The following is a 15,714-nucleotide window of genomic DNA, read 5'->3' as shown; positions in this document are numbered from 1 at the left end:
CGTGTGAGCGTGGACAAATGACTAACCTCTCAGGGCTTTAGTGTTTTAGCTTCTTCTTTTGTGGACAGAGCTAAGGGTGGTTCTGCCGTGTACGTTCTGTCTTAAAGAATCTAATGCCTGCTTCAAGAAATTGTAGTCATGGGAAAGTAAGACCTAGGAGTAGCAACCTGAGGGCAAGTATAATGATCAGAGACCCCATCTGCAGAGTTACTGTGGTCTGGCCTGGCTAGAAGGGCATGAATGGAGGAATTGTCATTGTCCCCACTTCATCAGGGAAGAAATGGAGACACAGAGAAGTTAAGATCACATCACGCGTCTGCAGCCGAGCTGAAATGGGCCCAGACACTGCTCTGGCAGAGGCACATTAGTGACTGTCTTCTCTCCTTCATTGACTGAGAGGTGGGAGGGCCGGCTCCTGAGAAGATGGGTAGGAACGGTGTGTGACAGGGAAAACTTCGAATGGCCCTGAGGTACGGTGGGGTTGGATAGTCACATGTCCCTTATGTAACTGGATGAGTACAGGATGTGCTCAGGGGAACAATGACCGGATACCGGCTGAGCTGGCAGGATGGACGATGTGGGTGGGAGTCCCAGGACACTTGCTTTTTCTGTTTTTTTTTTTCTTTTTGCGGGGTCCGAGGAGGGAGTGTAAGGGTCTCTCAATATAATCCTGGTAGTCCTGAAACTCACTTTGTAGACCAGGCTGGCCTTGGACATGAAGAAATCCACCTTCCTCTGCCTCCCAAGTTCTGGAATTCAAACTGTGCACCCAGCTCACAGGAAACTCCTCAAGAGAAAGCACTAAACCAGGAGACCTGAAGGTTCACTCATGTGATTCCAGCACCTAAGAGACTGAGGCAGGAGGATTGTGAGTTCAGCCTGTGATACATAGTGGTATATAAGCACTGTACTTCATGTATGGGGTGTGCATTCTCACATAGCCTTAAAGGATCTTGAGCCGGCCATTGTTATCTCATGGTAAAGTAAAAAGTAGGTATGAGGAAGTCGTGAGGGCTTCCTAAAGTCACGAGGCCAGCCTGGTCTAAAAGAGAGTTCCAGGACAGCCAGGATTATATTGAGAGACCCTGCGCACTCCCCCCACCAACCCTGCAAAAAAAAAAAGTCAGATAAAGCAAGTGTTCTGGGACTCTCACCCACATCGTCCATCCTGCCAGCTCAGCCAGTATCCGGTCATTGTTCCCCTGAGCACATCCTGTACTCATCCAGTTACATGACCGACGTGAATATCCGGTCATCAGCCCCGCTGTACCTCAGGACAGTGCTGAACTTGAACCCAGTTTACTGTGATGACACAGGCTTGTGGTTGTGGAAGAGAGGAATGGCCTCAAAGTCCCTTCCCTTCTGGATGTCACCGAGAATGTCAGCCCCTTTCTACACCCTTACTTAGCCTTGACTGAAGTGTTCCGTGCTCTTCAGAGGCAATCTACCTGGGCTTCTGTGAACCATCTTGTTCTGAGTGGCACCTCCTCCCAGAGCCTTTCAGAGCTCAGAGATGCAATTACAAAGTTAAGCAAAGAGAAGGAACCCACGTGAGCAGCAGATACAGGCTGGGCTCAAAGAGGCATAGGGAGCTGGAGTGCAGGGGCACATGACTTCCTGGGGCAGAAGCTGAGATGTGTGTAAAAATGTCAGAGGGAAGAAATTTCTAGAAGCTGGCCAGAGACAGCTCTGTAGAGTTGAGGGAATTTGTAAGGTGCTAGAAGTGGGACTGGGGGTTGGGCTGGGGCGGGACCAGGGGCAGGGCTGGGTGTGGGGTATACCATCTACTCTTACAGAGAGGTTCAGACAAGAATATGGGGAAGCCTACCTTCTAACTAGCATCTGTTTCCCCAGAGATTCCCAAAGATTGGGGTGATATGAGACCTGCAAGATCCCCCCGACATAGGCCAGGCAGGGAAGCACAAGGTCATTGTGAAAAGACATGAGGGCCTGAGTAGCCAGGGGCCTACTAGATAGCCTGCCACTCACTATGGGCTCAGATGTGTTTCCAAGGCCTCTTGAGCAGAGCTCTCTCATCACGTTCAGCAGCATCCCATCACCACCGTCACCCAACAACAGACGTGGACCAGGCCCATACTCGTCACAACCCACCAATACTCTCTCCCTGACCTTCCCTCTACTGCAGAAAGTAGGTTCTGATTACCCCCCACTTGACAGATGAGCACACTGAGGCCAAGAGAAGTGAAATGACTCGTCCAAGGTCACCCAGCAAGAGAGTGACTGAGTCCAGAAAGGCCTGCACCACACCAAAGGCTCAGCCAACACACGCTGGTGAAATGCAGCAGCACCCTCCAGTCTTCACAGCCTCTAGGGATTCTCCATGCAGTCATCTCTCTTGATTTGCAAATTGTCTCCACAGGCAGACATTGAACCATAGCCACAAAGCCTGTCCAGAGAACAATGAATGAGTTACAATGAGTTAGGGGTAGCCTACTGACTGTCCCCTCATCCATGCCTCAGGGAAAGCCATACATGGGGGATGCAGGCCAGAGCACTGGGAGGCCCCACTGGATGCAAGAGAGAGGATTTTGCACAAAGCGGGGCAGTGGCTGTCTTAAGATGGCAGCCAAGGTAACTGTACCAGGTTTCTCTACTTGGGGTGACCAGGCTCTGTGGCTGCCAACAGATGTCCTCCTTATCAGGGAAGCCTGGGGGAAGACTGTGGGCTCAAGCAACCTGAGCAGACAGGGTCCCTACTAGAAGTATGCTCTTCTCCCCACCTCCCCAGCCCAGGCCAAGGTCCCCAGAGAAGTGTGGGCCAGCCTGGGGGCTTTGGGCTCTGAAAGCAAACATGAGTCTGCTTCATGACCCCCGTTAACTTCCAAAGAGGCAAAGAGTGGGATGTTTTGGAAGTCACCTCTAGGCCAGCTCCTGCCTGGCCCTGCCTTGTAAATTCCACCAACATTCAGGAGATAAAAGGGGGCATCCCTCAGAGGCAGCATACAAAGGCCTTCAAAGAACACTTTCAATCAAAACTAAGCAAAGGAGTAAGGCCTGGGCTCACAGGGATACGTTTAAACACCTTTATGTGTGTGTTGCCCCCACCACGTGGTGGATGTGTGTTCTCTTTTCCCTGTCTCTGATCTCAGCCTGACTCTTGGCCTGGTCTGTTTTCCCAACCCTAGGATGCCAGGGTCTGGCCTGAGCACCACAGTTTCCTTCCCGCCCTTTCCAGGTTCCTGTAGCTGCTGCCCAGCCCAGGATTCGGACTGTGCCCTGGGCATGTTGCCCTCATGCATACTACACCATTCCATCCTGCCATCACCTCCTGGGGCAGAATGGGGACCAGTTAAGGGAAGTCACGTGACCTCAAGCAGGGCAGAAAACCTAGGAAAGTCAGGGAGCTCCCTGCTTGGACTCTTTCTCTTCACAGTTAAGGGGCCCATTCCAGTTAAGGGATTCTTGCCAGGATCACAGCGAGGTTGGGGACCAGTTGTGACAAGACCCAGATCCCCCTCATGTCCCATCCACTGATCCCTCCCATGGGAGCATAGCCTTTCACCCCACCCCAAGGCCCCAGACAGGCAGCCAGGTGCCCACATTCCCCACACTCCCGCAGCCTCCAGCCTTAAACTCAGTAGCAGTCACACAGCCCCAGCCCCCTTGCTTGTTAGTGTGTCTTCATAGCACATTATCTCCTCATCTGAAGGCTGCTTTATAGTATAATGTCTTTTTAACTAAGGTAAAAGAAAATGAACACACATCTTTTGGAATAATCTGATCCCACGTGATCGTGGCTGGCACCCCGGGGTGCGCTGAAGCCAAGGTAGATAATTACTCTTCTATACTGAGTCAATTAAATATAAAAAACAGCCGCCACCAACCTTTTGCCGGTTTCTTGTAGCTTGCTGCTGCTGCTGCTGCTGCTGCTTCCTTGCTCCCCAATGTAATCCAGCCTGAGGAGAAAGGAAGGAGAGGGGTGAGGCGTCAGATCAGCCTGGCCAGCCAAAAGGCAGTTTTCTATGTGTGCTCCAATTTGGGGGAGAAATGGCCTGCGTGTGCCGGGAGCATACTGTCCCCACCTACACAGGTGGAGGGAAAAGGGACGTAGCCCATTTCCAGTGCTCTGTCCATATGGACATATGGATTGTTCTGGCATTCATAATGTCTTTGTTGGCCAACATGAATAAACTCACAAAATGATTTCCAAATCATTACCCAAAGTTTGCCCCTCTTACAGAAAAGCCTAGTGTAGAAAAGGGAAACCCGGGGTCATCGCAATTTACTTTGGTTAATTGATTTGGAGTTCTGGAAAAAAAGGAAATCACCAGAGAAAGGAACAGATGCTATGTTTACCCCTTGCCTGTTTTGTCAACTTAATCATTTTAAAAATTGTAATTAGCGTGTGTGTGTGTGTGTGTGTGTGTGTGTGTGTGTGTGTGTGCGCGCGCGCGCTTTATGATTATGCAGCAGCATGTGACGATGTGGGCACAAGAGAGGACACTGGTGTCTTATTGTATCATTGCCTTGAGAAAGGGTCTCTCACTGAACTGGAAACTTAAGTTTTGGCTCAGTGAGCTCTTAGCATCCATGTCTCCACCTACACCTATGCTAGGGTTACAGACTTGCTGGCTTTTTCTGTAGATGCTATGGATTTAAATCTAGGTAGATCCTTACACTCATACAACAATCTCTCTCTCTCTCTCTCTCTCTCTCTCTCTCTCTCTCTCTCTCTCTCTCTCTCTCTCTCTCTGTGTGTGTGTGTGTGTGTGTGTGTGTGTGTGTGTGTGTCTATGCTTGGAGGTGAGGTAGAGATCAATTTCAAGTCATTCCTCAAGAACTGTTAGTCACCTTGATATTTTGAGGCAGGGCCCCTAATTAGTTTGGAGTTCACCAATTAGGCTAAGCTGGCCAGCTAGTAAGCACCAGGGACATAACATACGAGGGCATAGCTGCAGGCACACTGAGATGATGAGTGGGCATCTCTACTAACAAAGTTTTAAGCATGAATATGGGGATCCAACTCAGATCAGCACGCTTGCACAGCAAGCCCTTGGTCGGGCCAGCCATCTCCCCAGCCCCTTGTCCCAATGTTTACTTCCATTGCTTTATTCTAATTATTTCAATTCGTGCTCCTCCCTTAGGTCTCAGGTAGGGCTGTACCCCTGTTCTACAGTGTAACCGCACCCACGAGTGTAATGTTGCCCCCGCAGGCCTCTGAGGCTGCCTGTTCTGCATTCGGCTCACCAGCTGAACTCAAGTCAGGGTCACTGACAGGCTGAGGTTCTGCAAGTCCCAGGCAAGCCTCTGAAAGTGCCCCCAGATGGAGATACTGACAATCTACTAATCAAACCCTACTCTGTCACCCAAGGGCTGATTCACTTGGTGGTAGTCATTAACACTTTCACAGAAACATGGAACGAGCCACTCACTTTCCCCCCTCTTCATTAAAACGCTCGTTCAGCTGCACTCCAGTGTCTCTGAAGGACGGCTCTACTTGATTGGGTCTAAGTTTGCTAACCTGTGCTAGGGCATGCATTGAGGATGGGAGACCGGCAGGAGGATGTGGAAAGTGAAACGATGGATTTACTCTTTCTGAGTCACATTAGCCTCTGAATTAGATACTGTCCATTGCTCTGGCCTAGCAACGACTTAAATGGGAGAGATTTGATTTGGTTCACAGTTCAGAGAACACAATCCATCAAGGTGACGTGGATGTGGTAGCAGGTGCCTCTGACCATGGCATGCACCAGAAGCTGAGAGAGACAGAGACAGAGACAGACAGACAGACAGACAAACAGACAGACAGAGATAAAGGCAGAGACAGAGACACAGACAGACAGTGAATGTCCCTGGACGGCAAACTTAATCCACAAGCTCCACCATTTGGGCCTTATCTTCTAGTTAGGTTCCAAAAGTTCTAAAAGGTTCTGCAACCTCCCTAAACCACTAGAGACCCCATGTTCAAACACAGGAGGCCATGGCGGGGATAATCACATCCAAAGTGTAACAGTGTCCTACTTTCTTTGCAATGGTCTGGCGGTCATCAAATGTGTGTGCACATACATGCATGCTCTGGGTACCCAAGCCCACTCAGGACTAATGGCCTTGTGGTCACTTCTCTTTTCTTCCCATTTTTTGATGAAATATTTGAAATGCATTGCCTCAGTGATGAAACCTGACTCTTAAGTATTTGCTTTTAAATATTAAAATATAGGTTAGAATCAGTTGCTAGGAATATAGAATTCTACATACAGCCACAAAGAATCTGACCCTGGGCTCTGGGAAGATTCAGGAGTTCACATTTTAATTGGTTCAATGGGTGGTGTGGATAGATATGTGACCCCGGAGGCTGTATTTTGAACATTACACTAGAGAATTGCTGTAAAGAACTGAATACTCTCTTCACTGTACATCTTGGTTTGTGGTTGAGATTATGGAATCCTAGGTAAACTGACTGACTGAGCTTGATCAGGTCTTCTTTACTTAGGTAGAGAACAGGCTAGAACCTGGCTCTGGGCTTCCCCACGGCCCCAGGTACTGGCTTGTAGACAATATGAAAGGGCTTCTTTTCACTGGGATGGATTTAAATTGGATCCAAGGAAGAACTTCTGACAGAAAAGAATATTGAGGAAGTTTGCCCAGAAGGTGTTCTTTCCTGGAACGTTTGGAAATTGTATCTGAACAGTCTGATTGTGTTCTCCCATTGTAAATTATCTATGAATTCAGAGGGGTCTACCAGTAAGAAAACATGGATCACAACTTCCACATGCGCCCTTCTGAGAGCGATGGTTTAGTCCTGACAGAGCCAAGAAGCCTGACCAGAGTGACACCTTCCCAGCAGGGACAGCCTCTGGTCCTACCTCCTCTGATAGTTTCTCTCTGTGTCCTTTCAGAAAGCAGATCTGGCTGTGGCGGGCCTCACCATCACAGCTGAACGTGAGAAAGTGATTGATTTCTCCAAGCCGTTCATGACGCTGGGAATTAGTATTCTTTACAGAGTTCATATGGTAAGAGACTTATTTTACAAGCATTTATGCCATTAAAGTTATTTGCATGCAAACACCGAGTTATATGGTAATAATGGATAACTCACAGAAATATTTAGATTTTGAGACATAAATGCGAAAGCACTGGGCTATTTTTTCCCCCTCCATCAGCTGCAGGAACTTACAAACAGAAGAGATGGAAAAGTCCCACTTGGGAGATTTCCAGACAAGATGGCTTCTGTCTCTAAATAGGGATGACCAAGAGTGCCACTTAGTACATAGTGTGTCAGTGACTTGCCTCAGTTATGCTTTTCCAGGAGGTAGGGACCAGAGCCGGCATGCTCAGGGCTCCTCTGCCTCCAGGGTCCAGTGTATTCACTCTGGACATTATAAGAGTGTGGGACTGTGGGCTTTGCCCTCTCTTGCTTATTAGTTCTGGAGAATACGTCTATATCTGCCAAAACTGGCTGTTTACATCCCTTGTTTGTTTGCTTTCACTGTTTTAAGGAGTTTTTTTTTCTGGACATGAAAAGCATCAAAATGAATACATACGAGTGCAACAATAGTCAGCCAAAGATGGACATGACATCTGAATGTCTTGCCTGTGGAAAGAACAGGAAAGAGTCACTCTGGCTGTGGGCCATCAATCAAATGGATCATCATCACTCTGTGGCCGGCCAATAATGGGAACTTCCTTGCTTCCATTATTAGACCAGAAGATTCTTCACCTAAACTACCTCTAGGTGTATGGCTGTCATATAGATTTCCCTGTATTCTAGTCACTTTCAGTGGTCATAATTTAACTGTCACACATTCTCCAGGATGTGATGTGACACCATGAGTCACTATGACAATGGCTTTCGTTTATTGAGTACCTCTGTGTCCCAGTCACTGTGAGGTAGATTCTAGTGTGGGAATGAATTGTGTCTCTTTTGAAATACGTGCTGAAATCCTAAGCCCCAGTACCTGAATGTGTGCCTTACTTGGAAAGAGAGTCCTTTCCAATATTATGAAGAGTTAAGATAAAGTCTAGCAGGACTGTCCACAAGCCCTCCAGCCTGAATCTTAGGGAAGGAGAAGCCACCAAGTGTCTTTGTAGCTTCATCCTGTCTCACAGAGATGCTGCCTTGGAGGAGAAACAACAGTTTGCCAGTGGACCTATCCTTCTTACATGTAAATCTGAATGCCCCTGGGAATCAAAGAGGGCCTTTGTAGCTATTCTGTCCTTCTACAGGACAGAAGTGTCTGTGCTGCAGAGCACGTCCAGCAGGCTTGACTTATCACAGATATGCTGTTTCTGCTGGGCTACCTGGGAAAGATGGCCAGAAGAAGAGATAAGAGCTGAGGGGTTAAGATCTACAGAGACAGGGCAGTGAGGACTCCATTAGAACCAAACAGGGAATGGCTATGTGCCATGTGGAGAAAAGAGTCTGTGGCCCTTCAAAACCATGTCCTCCCTTGTCCTGTTGTGATGAGAGCTCCCACTTACTGAGAGCATCTACATCCCAGACACTTGCAGGTACCTGTGATGTGGACTCTGGTTTGGTGTTGAATTGTGTCCTCTTCAAAGTACACATTGAAGACCCAATTCCAAAGATCCACACACATGACCTCATTGGGAAACAAAGTTCTTGCCAGTGTAATAAAGAGATAAGGTAAAGTCAGACTGGATTTGGATAGTTCCTTGGCCAATAACTAGCCAGTGTCTTGCATTAAAAAAAAAAAAGAATTTGGCTGGATGAGGTGGGATATGTTTTAATCCCAGCAGAAGAAAGTCAGAGACCTTTCTGTGAGTTCAAGCCCAGTCCTTTCTACTCAGCAAATTCTAGACCAGTCAAACTTACCTAGTAAGTGTTGTGTTTTTAAAAGTCAAGGATATGTTTTATAGAGCACTGTGGTTTGGTGTGGTGGAAGGCGTACTACACCGGGCCCATACTGAAGCTTCTCTCTCCCCTGAGATGCCAGCCATCTAGTATAGAATAGAATTTATTTAGGGACATGGGAAGGGGAGTTGAGAAGTAAGTAGAAGTAGAAAAAGACAGAGAACAGAAAAGGAGAGAGAGAAAGAGAGAGAGAGAGAGAGAGAGAGAGAGAGAGAGAGAGAGAGAAGAGAAGAAAGAGGAGGAGGAGGAAGAGGAAGAGGGGGAAGGGGAAAGGGAGAGGGAGGGGGAGAGGGAGAGAAGAGGCTGACCAGGAACATTTGGAGAGAGAGGGGAAGGGGGGAAGGGGAGAGAAAGAGAAGGGAATCAGGGAGACAGGGAGAGTGAGGGGGGTTAGAGAGTCAGAGAGAGTAAGAGATGGGGAGAGGACACACAGTTCCTTTTATAGCAAGCCAGGCTTACCTGGCTGTTGCTAGGTAACTAACTGTTGGGCGGAGTGTAGAAGGAATGCCAACAGTAAGACTTTGCTTTAAGATAATGTTTTGAGGGGTGGGGGTTTTGGACACAGATACACAGGGGAGAAGGCCGTGAGGAATCAAACACAGAAGCCGCAGGGAGGCATCTCCATGCCAACAAGCATCAGCAATCGCCAGCAACACAAAGGTTAGGAGAGATGAGAGCCTTCTCCCAGGGGCTTCAGAGACAGCCAGGTTCTGCTGTCACTTCAATGGGCCTTCTAGCCTCAGTAACTGGGAGATGACACATTTCTGTCATTGTAAGCCTCTCGGTTGTGGACTCTGCCTTGGCCATCCCAGGAAACTAACACAGTTGGGCTGTGCTTATTTTAGAAATGAGGACACAGCTATGATCGGTTTGAAAAGTAGGTCAAGGGCACATGCTAGGAATTCATACATGCTAATTGCATGTTAATAAGGGCACATGCTAGGAATTCATACATGCTAGTTGCATGTTAATAAGCCAGAGAACAAGGTGTGAGTTCAGCCTTTGCTCTCTCTAGGTAGCTAGCCAAACACCGGTACCTGTGTGGTCTTTGGTAACTTCCTGCAGGGTACACTCAGCCTTTCCCATTGGGTTCTCTAAGGGAAAGTGGATGGGTACTAAAACCCCATCTCCCAGAACAGAAAACCAAACTCACGCTTAGAGCTATCTCGGGGAAAGGCTTGAACTCCAGGCCTCTCACTCCAGGGTGGGGATCTTGACTTCCAGCAAGCCCCATGTCTTTAACTTCCTCTCCCCTTTCTCTCTTGAGCTCCAAGAGGACTTCCACAAGAAATGGAGACATACATCCTTTCTCCATACTACCCTGCTCTGGCCAGCTATAGAAACACAGTCAGGCTATGGCCTTGACTTCCCAATTAATACTGAGGGAGCTAAAACATGACGGTGACTGTTGACCTATGGGTAGCCCTGAGGCTGGAGGTACACAACCCCAGCTGTTTCCACCCTCTGGTACACACGGCTGGATGCTCAGCACAGGGCATCACAGTATCAAATAGTAACTCTGTCCAGTACTGCCCGTTAGTCACCAATCCTGTGGACATTCTCAATGAGATTATCAAATATTTTCTATCACCAAACTCACAAATCTGCAGCTGTGTTAGTCCCTTGTAATACTTCTTGGGAAATTAATTCTTGTATGTCAACTTGCAAGACTATAGCTTCTCTAGATGTGTGACCCACCATTAGTCCATGTGTCTTTTAAGGAACGTCATTTAGAATCATGATAACATCTGTAATTAATTGTCTAGAACTCTTTGCCATAAAGACGCCCCCTTCTAACCTTTGCCTTTGAATCCACTCAGCTTCTCCCCGTGTATCTATATCCAAATTCCCCATTTTATAAGGACTGTTACATGGGTCACCTTAATCCAGTATGATTTTATCTCAACTCTCCATAACATTGGCAAGGACTCATATTTTCAAATGAGGTTGCATAGTCGCATATACAAGTCATGGGAGTTAGGATTTCAACACTATTTTGAGAGGGTCATAAGCCAACCCCAAGAATGTAAGATGGCCTCCTTTAATTAGTTTAATGTCATAAGAGAAAAGGAGGCTTTCTAAAGAAAGAATTCTACCCCAGGCCAAGGCAGAGATGTGCCTAAGATTCTAGCCTGTTGATTGTTTGGACTTACAAACTCCTACAGTTATATGAGCTAATTCCTTAAAATCTACCTAAATATGACAGATAGGCAGATGAATGGATGGGTGGATAGATAGATGATAGATAACAGACAGATAAATAGATACATTCATACACTCACATGATAAGTAGATGGATAGATTGTTTAGTCAAAGTTCTATTGCTGTGAAGAGACACCATGACCATGGAGACTTTTATAAAGGGAAATATTTAATTGGGGCTGGCTTACTGTTTAGTCCTGCCATTGACATCATGGCAGGAAGCATGGTGACATACAAGCAGACATGGTACTGGAGAGGTCGCTATGAGTTCTACAGCCAGATAGGCAAGAAGCATGGACAGAGCAAGACCATGGGCTTAGTTGGGCTTCTAAAACCCTGAGGGTCACCTTCAGTGACATGCTTCCTCCAACAAGGTCACACCTCCTAATCTCTGTTAAGTAATGCCACTCCCTAATGGCCAACCATTAAATAGATGAGACTATGGGGGCGGGGCATTTCTATTTAAACCACGTCAAAAACATACAGAAAATTGATATTTAGATGATAGGTAAGTAGATAGATAGGTAGACAGACAGATAGAGGACTTATAAATGATATGATATATGATATGATATAGCTATAGAAATACATACATATGTATATACCTATGTCTCCCATCGTTTCTGTTTCTCTGGAGAACCCTAGCTGACCAGTTCAGTCTATCAGACTGGTCCAGAATTCCTCCTCTCTCCAGCCCTACCTTGGAGGCTCTAGTATGCCACGCAGCTGCTCAGAACTAATTTATAATGAGGCCAAACTGAGGGAAAAACGAGTTCTGGCACAAACTAGTTACACTGAGCAGACCTGACAGTTTATGCATTTATTCAACAAATATTTACCGAGTACATTCTGCGTGTGAGGCACTATGCTTAGAAAGTTCCAGAAACTCAATTGGTGACAGAACATTCCTAAATTGGCTGGGGCTGAGGAGAGTTAGTAAGAATGTACGCAGCTGTATCAGGATGCTACCGTCTGCCAGGCGAAGGCTGCCACCGGAGCCTCATAGAAACCTACACAGAGATGCTGCCTTCAAGATAATAATGCCAATGTGAGGAAATTAAGGTTAGATAATGGGTGTTTACTGGTTTGTGGATTTTCTCTGATTGATGGTTATCTTTGAGCAAAAATATGGCTAATTTGTTCTCATTTATAATCTATAATGATCTAGAATCTCCTTTTTTCCCATGTCTATAAGGTCACCTGACTAATGAGTAATTGTTACCAAAAGGTGAGCATCCACCTGCAGTCAAATCTGTATGCAAACATTAGAGCACTTCACTCGGTGTAAATGCCTAGTCAAGAATGGTTTTTATTCACTTGTTCATTTTTGAAGCAAAACCATGAAATTTGTATGTACTCGTGGGGTGCCTTGTATTACATGTATACATTGCATAGTGTAATCCCAGTTAAGCACAACTGCGAAAGCCTCCAGAGAATTGTCAAAATGGACTCAGTGGGCACAGTGCTTGGTGTGTGGGCCTAAGGACCTGAGTTCAGATCCCCTCGGACCCATGAGAGACCTGTGTAATGGAGTCATCTGTGTGGTTTGAATAAGAATGCTTCCTAAGGCTCATATTTTTAATGCTTAGTCACCAGAGAGTAGGACAGTTTGAGAAAGATTAGGTGGCATGGCTTTGTGGAAAGAGGATTGTCACTGGGAGTGGGCTTTGAGGTTTAAAAAGCCCACACCAGGTCTAGCGTCTCTTTCTCTGCCTGCTGCCTGTGCAGTGTGTAAAACTCTCAGCTACTGTTCCAACACTCTGCCTGTCTCCTTCCCACCATGATGAGAATGGATTAACCCCATGAAACTATAAGCAAGCTCCCAGTGAAATGCTTCCTTTCCTGACAGTTGTCATGGTCATGGAGTCTCTTCACAGCCACAGAACACTTACTAAGATAGCATCTGCATCCCAGTGCCTTGGAGGTGGAAACAGGTAGACTATTGGGTCTCATGGGCTAGCCAGTCTGGTTGAAACAAAGAGCTCCAGGACCAATGAGAGACTGTCTCCAAAACAAGCTGGAGTGTGCTAAAAGAAGACATGAAATAGCAGCATCTGGCCTCCACATGTGCATGCACGGAAACACATACACACCACACATACTATACAACACACACACCACACACATCACACATACACAATACAGACACACCACACATACACACAAACACACACACTATACAACACCGCACATATCAAAGATTATCAGAAACAATTTATGAATTTCCAACACTTTTCAGGTTGTTTCCCATATAGGTCATTAAACATCCATTATGGGATATTCTCCTCATTCCTAACATCACCAAATAATGTTTCTGTTCAGCCATCTCTAAGACCAAAATAAGAGCATCCCCTGCTAATTGACAAGCCAGCTAAGGAGTTTGGCTTAGTCATATTTACTGCTGACCCTTGGAACTCTTCATTCCTAGCACCCAAGCCACCATGTTTCCTGATGTTTCTACTGCTTCTCCATCACCTTGACTAAAAGCTCTGTCTTCATCCTTCCCCTCCACTCCATGTCCTTGCCTTCTTCTCTATGCCACTCTCACCCTGGACTCCTCTCTGAACTGCAGCAGCGGATACATCTCACACTTGGCTACTCCCCTCCACCTGAATGGCTAATAGACAACCCACAAACTGTTCAAGACAGTAGGACAGGGCTTCCTTTCAATAGGATGGGTTTAAGCTAGCTCTAAGGAAGAACTTCCTGACATAGAAGACTATTAGCAAGCCTGGCCAGAGCACCTGTTGCCCTGGGGTATTTGGAGACTGAATCTGAATAGTCTCATTCAACAAGCTGGTTCCTCTTCCTCTGTCTCATCTCAGATAATAGCACCTCCATTCAGTGACCTGAGCTGACTCCCCTCCCCTAACAGTTCTCAAACTCTAGGTAATCTCCATTTTTTTCTGCTTCTCTCTAGCCTCAGCTGCTGTAACTACAGTAGCTTAGAGTCTCTCAGTGGGAAGGTGTCTCCTATTCTCTTACTATCAAAACCAAAGACCACAGTCATTGTCAGTATTCACTAAGAAATGCTGGACTCAAGCCTGGTTGCCTGCAGTTGATGCTGGATCAGACAGTTATTAACTACACATCACATGCACCTCAGTTGCTTCATCTGTAGAAATAAATGACTGACTTGCCATGGGAAGATTAAATGAGAGCATGCATGCAGTGCTCTCAGAGTGTTTGCTGCACGCACAAGGAAATGGTCACTATCATGTGTACTAAATACAAGGGAATTGCTCCTCACTTCATTCCACGCCTCATGCTGCATCCTGAGAGTTGATTGCTTGATCATTTGACAAATTTAATCATATTAACCTCACACTCCAGATCATTGACCAGCTGCCCAAACTCCTAGCATAGTGTGCATTACAATAGCCTGCCCTCACCTCATCTAGGTTCACACTCATCCTCTCTCTTCTCAACAACTCAACAAAGCCATCACTGCCCTTCTATACCCAGCTCAAATGTCAGATGGTCTCTCCCACCTGACCTCCTCTCTTCTCCAATGGCTGTTATCTATTATACACTTTCTTGATGCATTCAAGTATTCTTTCCCATCTCTACTTAACAAGATCCCAGTATGTGGTACATTAAGGAAAAAAATACTGTTTTGCCAGATTAGAATTTTAGATATGACTTGATTTGGAAAATGTGGTGATTCTAAACATATAGTATTACTTGGCAGACATGAAAATAAAAGTGAGAAAGAGAGGGAAGAATGAAGACTATATCCGGTGACCCTGTGGTCAGTGAGCACTATCCTCTCAGTAAGACAACACTGAGCCCCAAAAACCCAATTTGTGCTAGGGAGGTCCAGTATGCCAGTATGCAATATTTTTTTTTAAGTTTCTGTTTTGATCCCAATTGATCTTAAGAATAGAAATGAAGTAAGGACAGACATTTTAGGCAGCCTGCTGTATCATCCATTCTGGCAGGGCCATACCTGCCACCTGAAGTTATTGTTCACTGCGGCAATGTCTGCACACCCTACGTGCAGCACAGCATCTGTATTCGTTACTTTTCTACCTGCTGTGACAGAGTCCCTGGCAAAGCAACTAAGAAGGGAAAGGAGGGATTATTTCGGCTTCTAGTTTGAGAGTACAGTCAATAACGTCAGGGCAAACCTGGCAGAAGAAATGTGAGACTGCTCATCACATTGTATTCGCAGTCAAGCAGCAGAGAGGGATGGATGCTGGTACCCTTCCTTCTGTCTCTCCTATTATCATCCAGATGATGATAGCATTCCTATTAGCATCTGAGAGGATGCTGCCCATATTCAGAGTAGGGCTTCCCTCCTTGGCTAAGCTCCTCTAGACATGCCCTCACAGACATCTGCAGAGCTGTGTCTCATAGTAGGATTCCAAATCTAGTCAAGTTGCTAGTGAAGAATCACCATCACAGCATCCACCTGAGAAAGCGTCAGGGATCCTTGCCTGGGACCAGATGGGATTCTAAGCCATGCACTCATGGTTAGACCTTTAGAATCTGGGGTGGCCTTGACGCTTCAAACTTTGTAGTCATGTGACAGGATCTGGATGGAGTTCAAGGCTTATGAGTCCCCTGGCAAATTAACATGTTTCTCTTTAATGAGAAGTTCAGTGTTTAGTAGTCTATCTCCAAGGGGATTTTGTTTTCAAGAATTGTAAGGCATTGATGCGCACTGTGAATCCTCA

The 15,714-nt window shown here is 46.3% G+C and overlaps 1 protein-coding gene across 4 annotated transcripts in view; it reads left to right on the top strand.

Moving 5' to 3' along the window:
* Nucleotides 1–15,714, top strand: part of Grik4 (glutamate ionotropic receptor kainate type subunit 4) — a 432,817-nt gene that overhangs the window by 378,342 nt on the left and 38,761 nt on the right. For all 4 annotated transcript variants that reach the window (NM_012572.3, XM_087560413.1, XM_087560412.1 and 1 more), the window contains 1 exon segment: nt 6,858–6,971. In NM_012572.3, coding sequence (NP_036704.1) covers nt 6,858–6,971 — 114 coding nt within the window.

Source organism: Rattus norvegicus, chromosome 8, assembly GCF_021556685.1.
Source record: "Rattus norvegicus strain SHRSP/BbbUtx chromosome 8, alternate assembly SHRSP_T2T, whole genome shotgun sequence".
Taxonomy (NCBI): domain Eukaryota; kingdom Metazoa; phylum Chordata; class Mammalia; order Rodentia; family Muridae; genus Rattus; species Rattus norvegicus.
The sequence above is the reverse complement of the archived record's forward strand: the minus strand, read 5'-3'. Positions and strand labels throughout refer to the sequence as shown.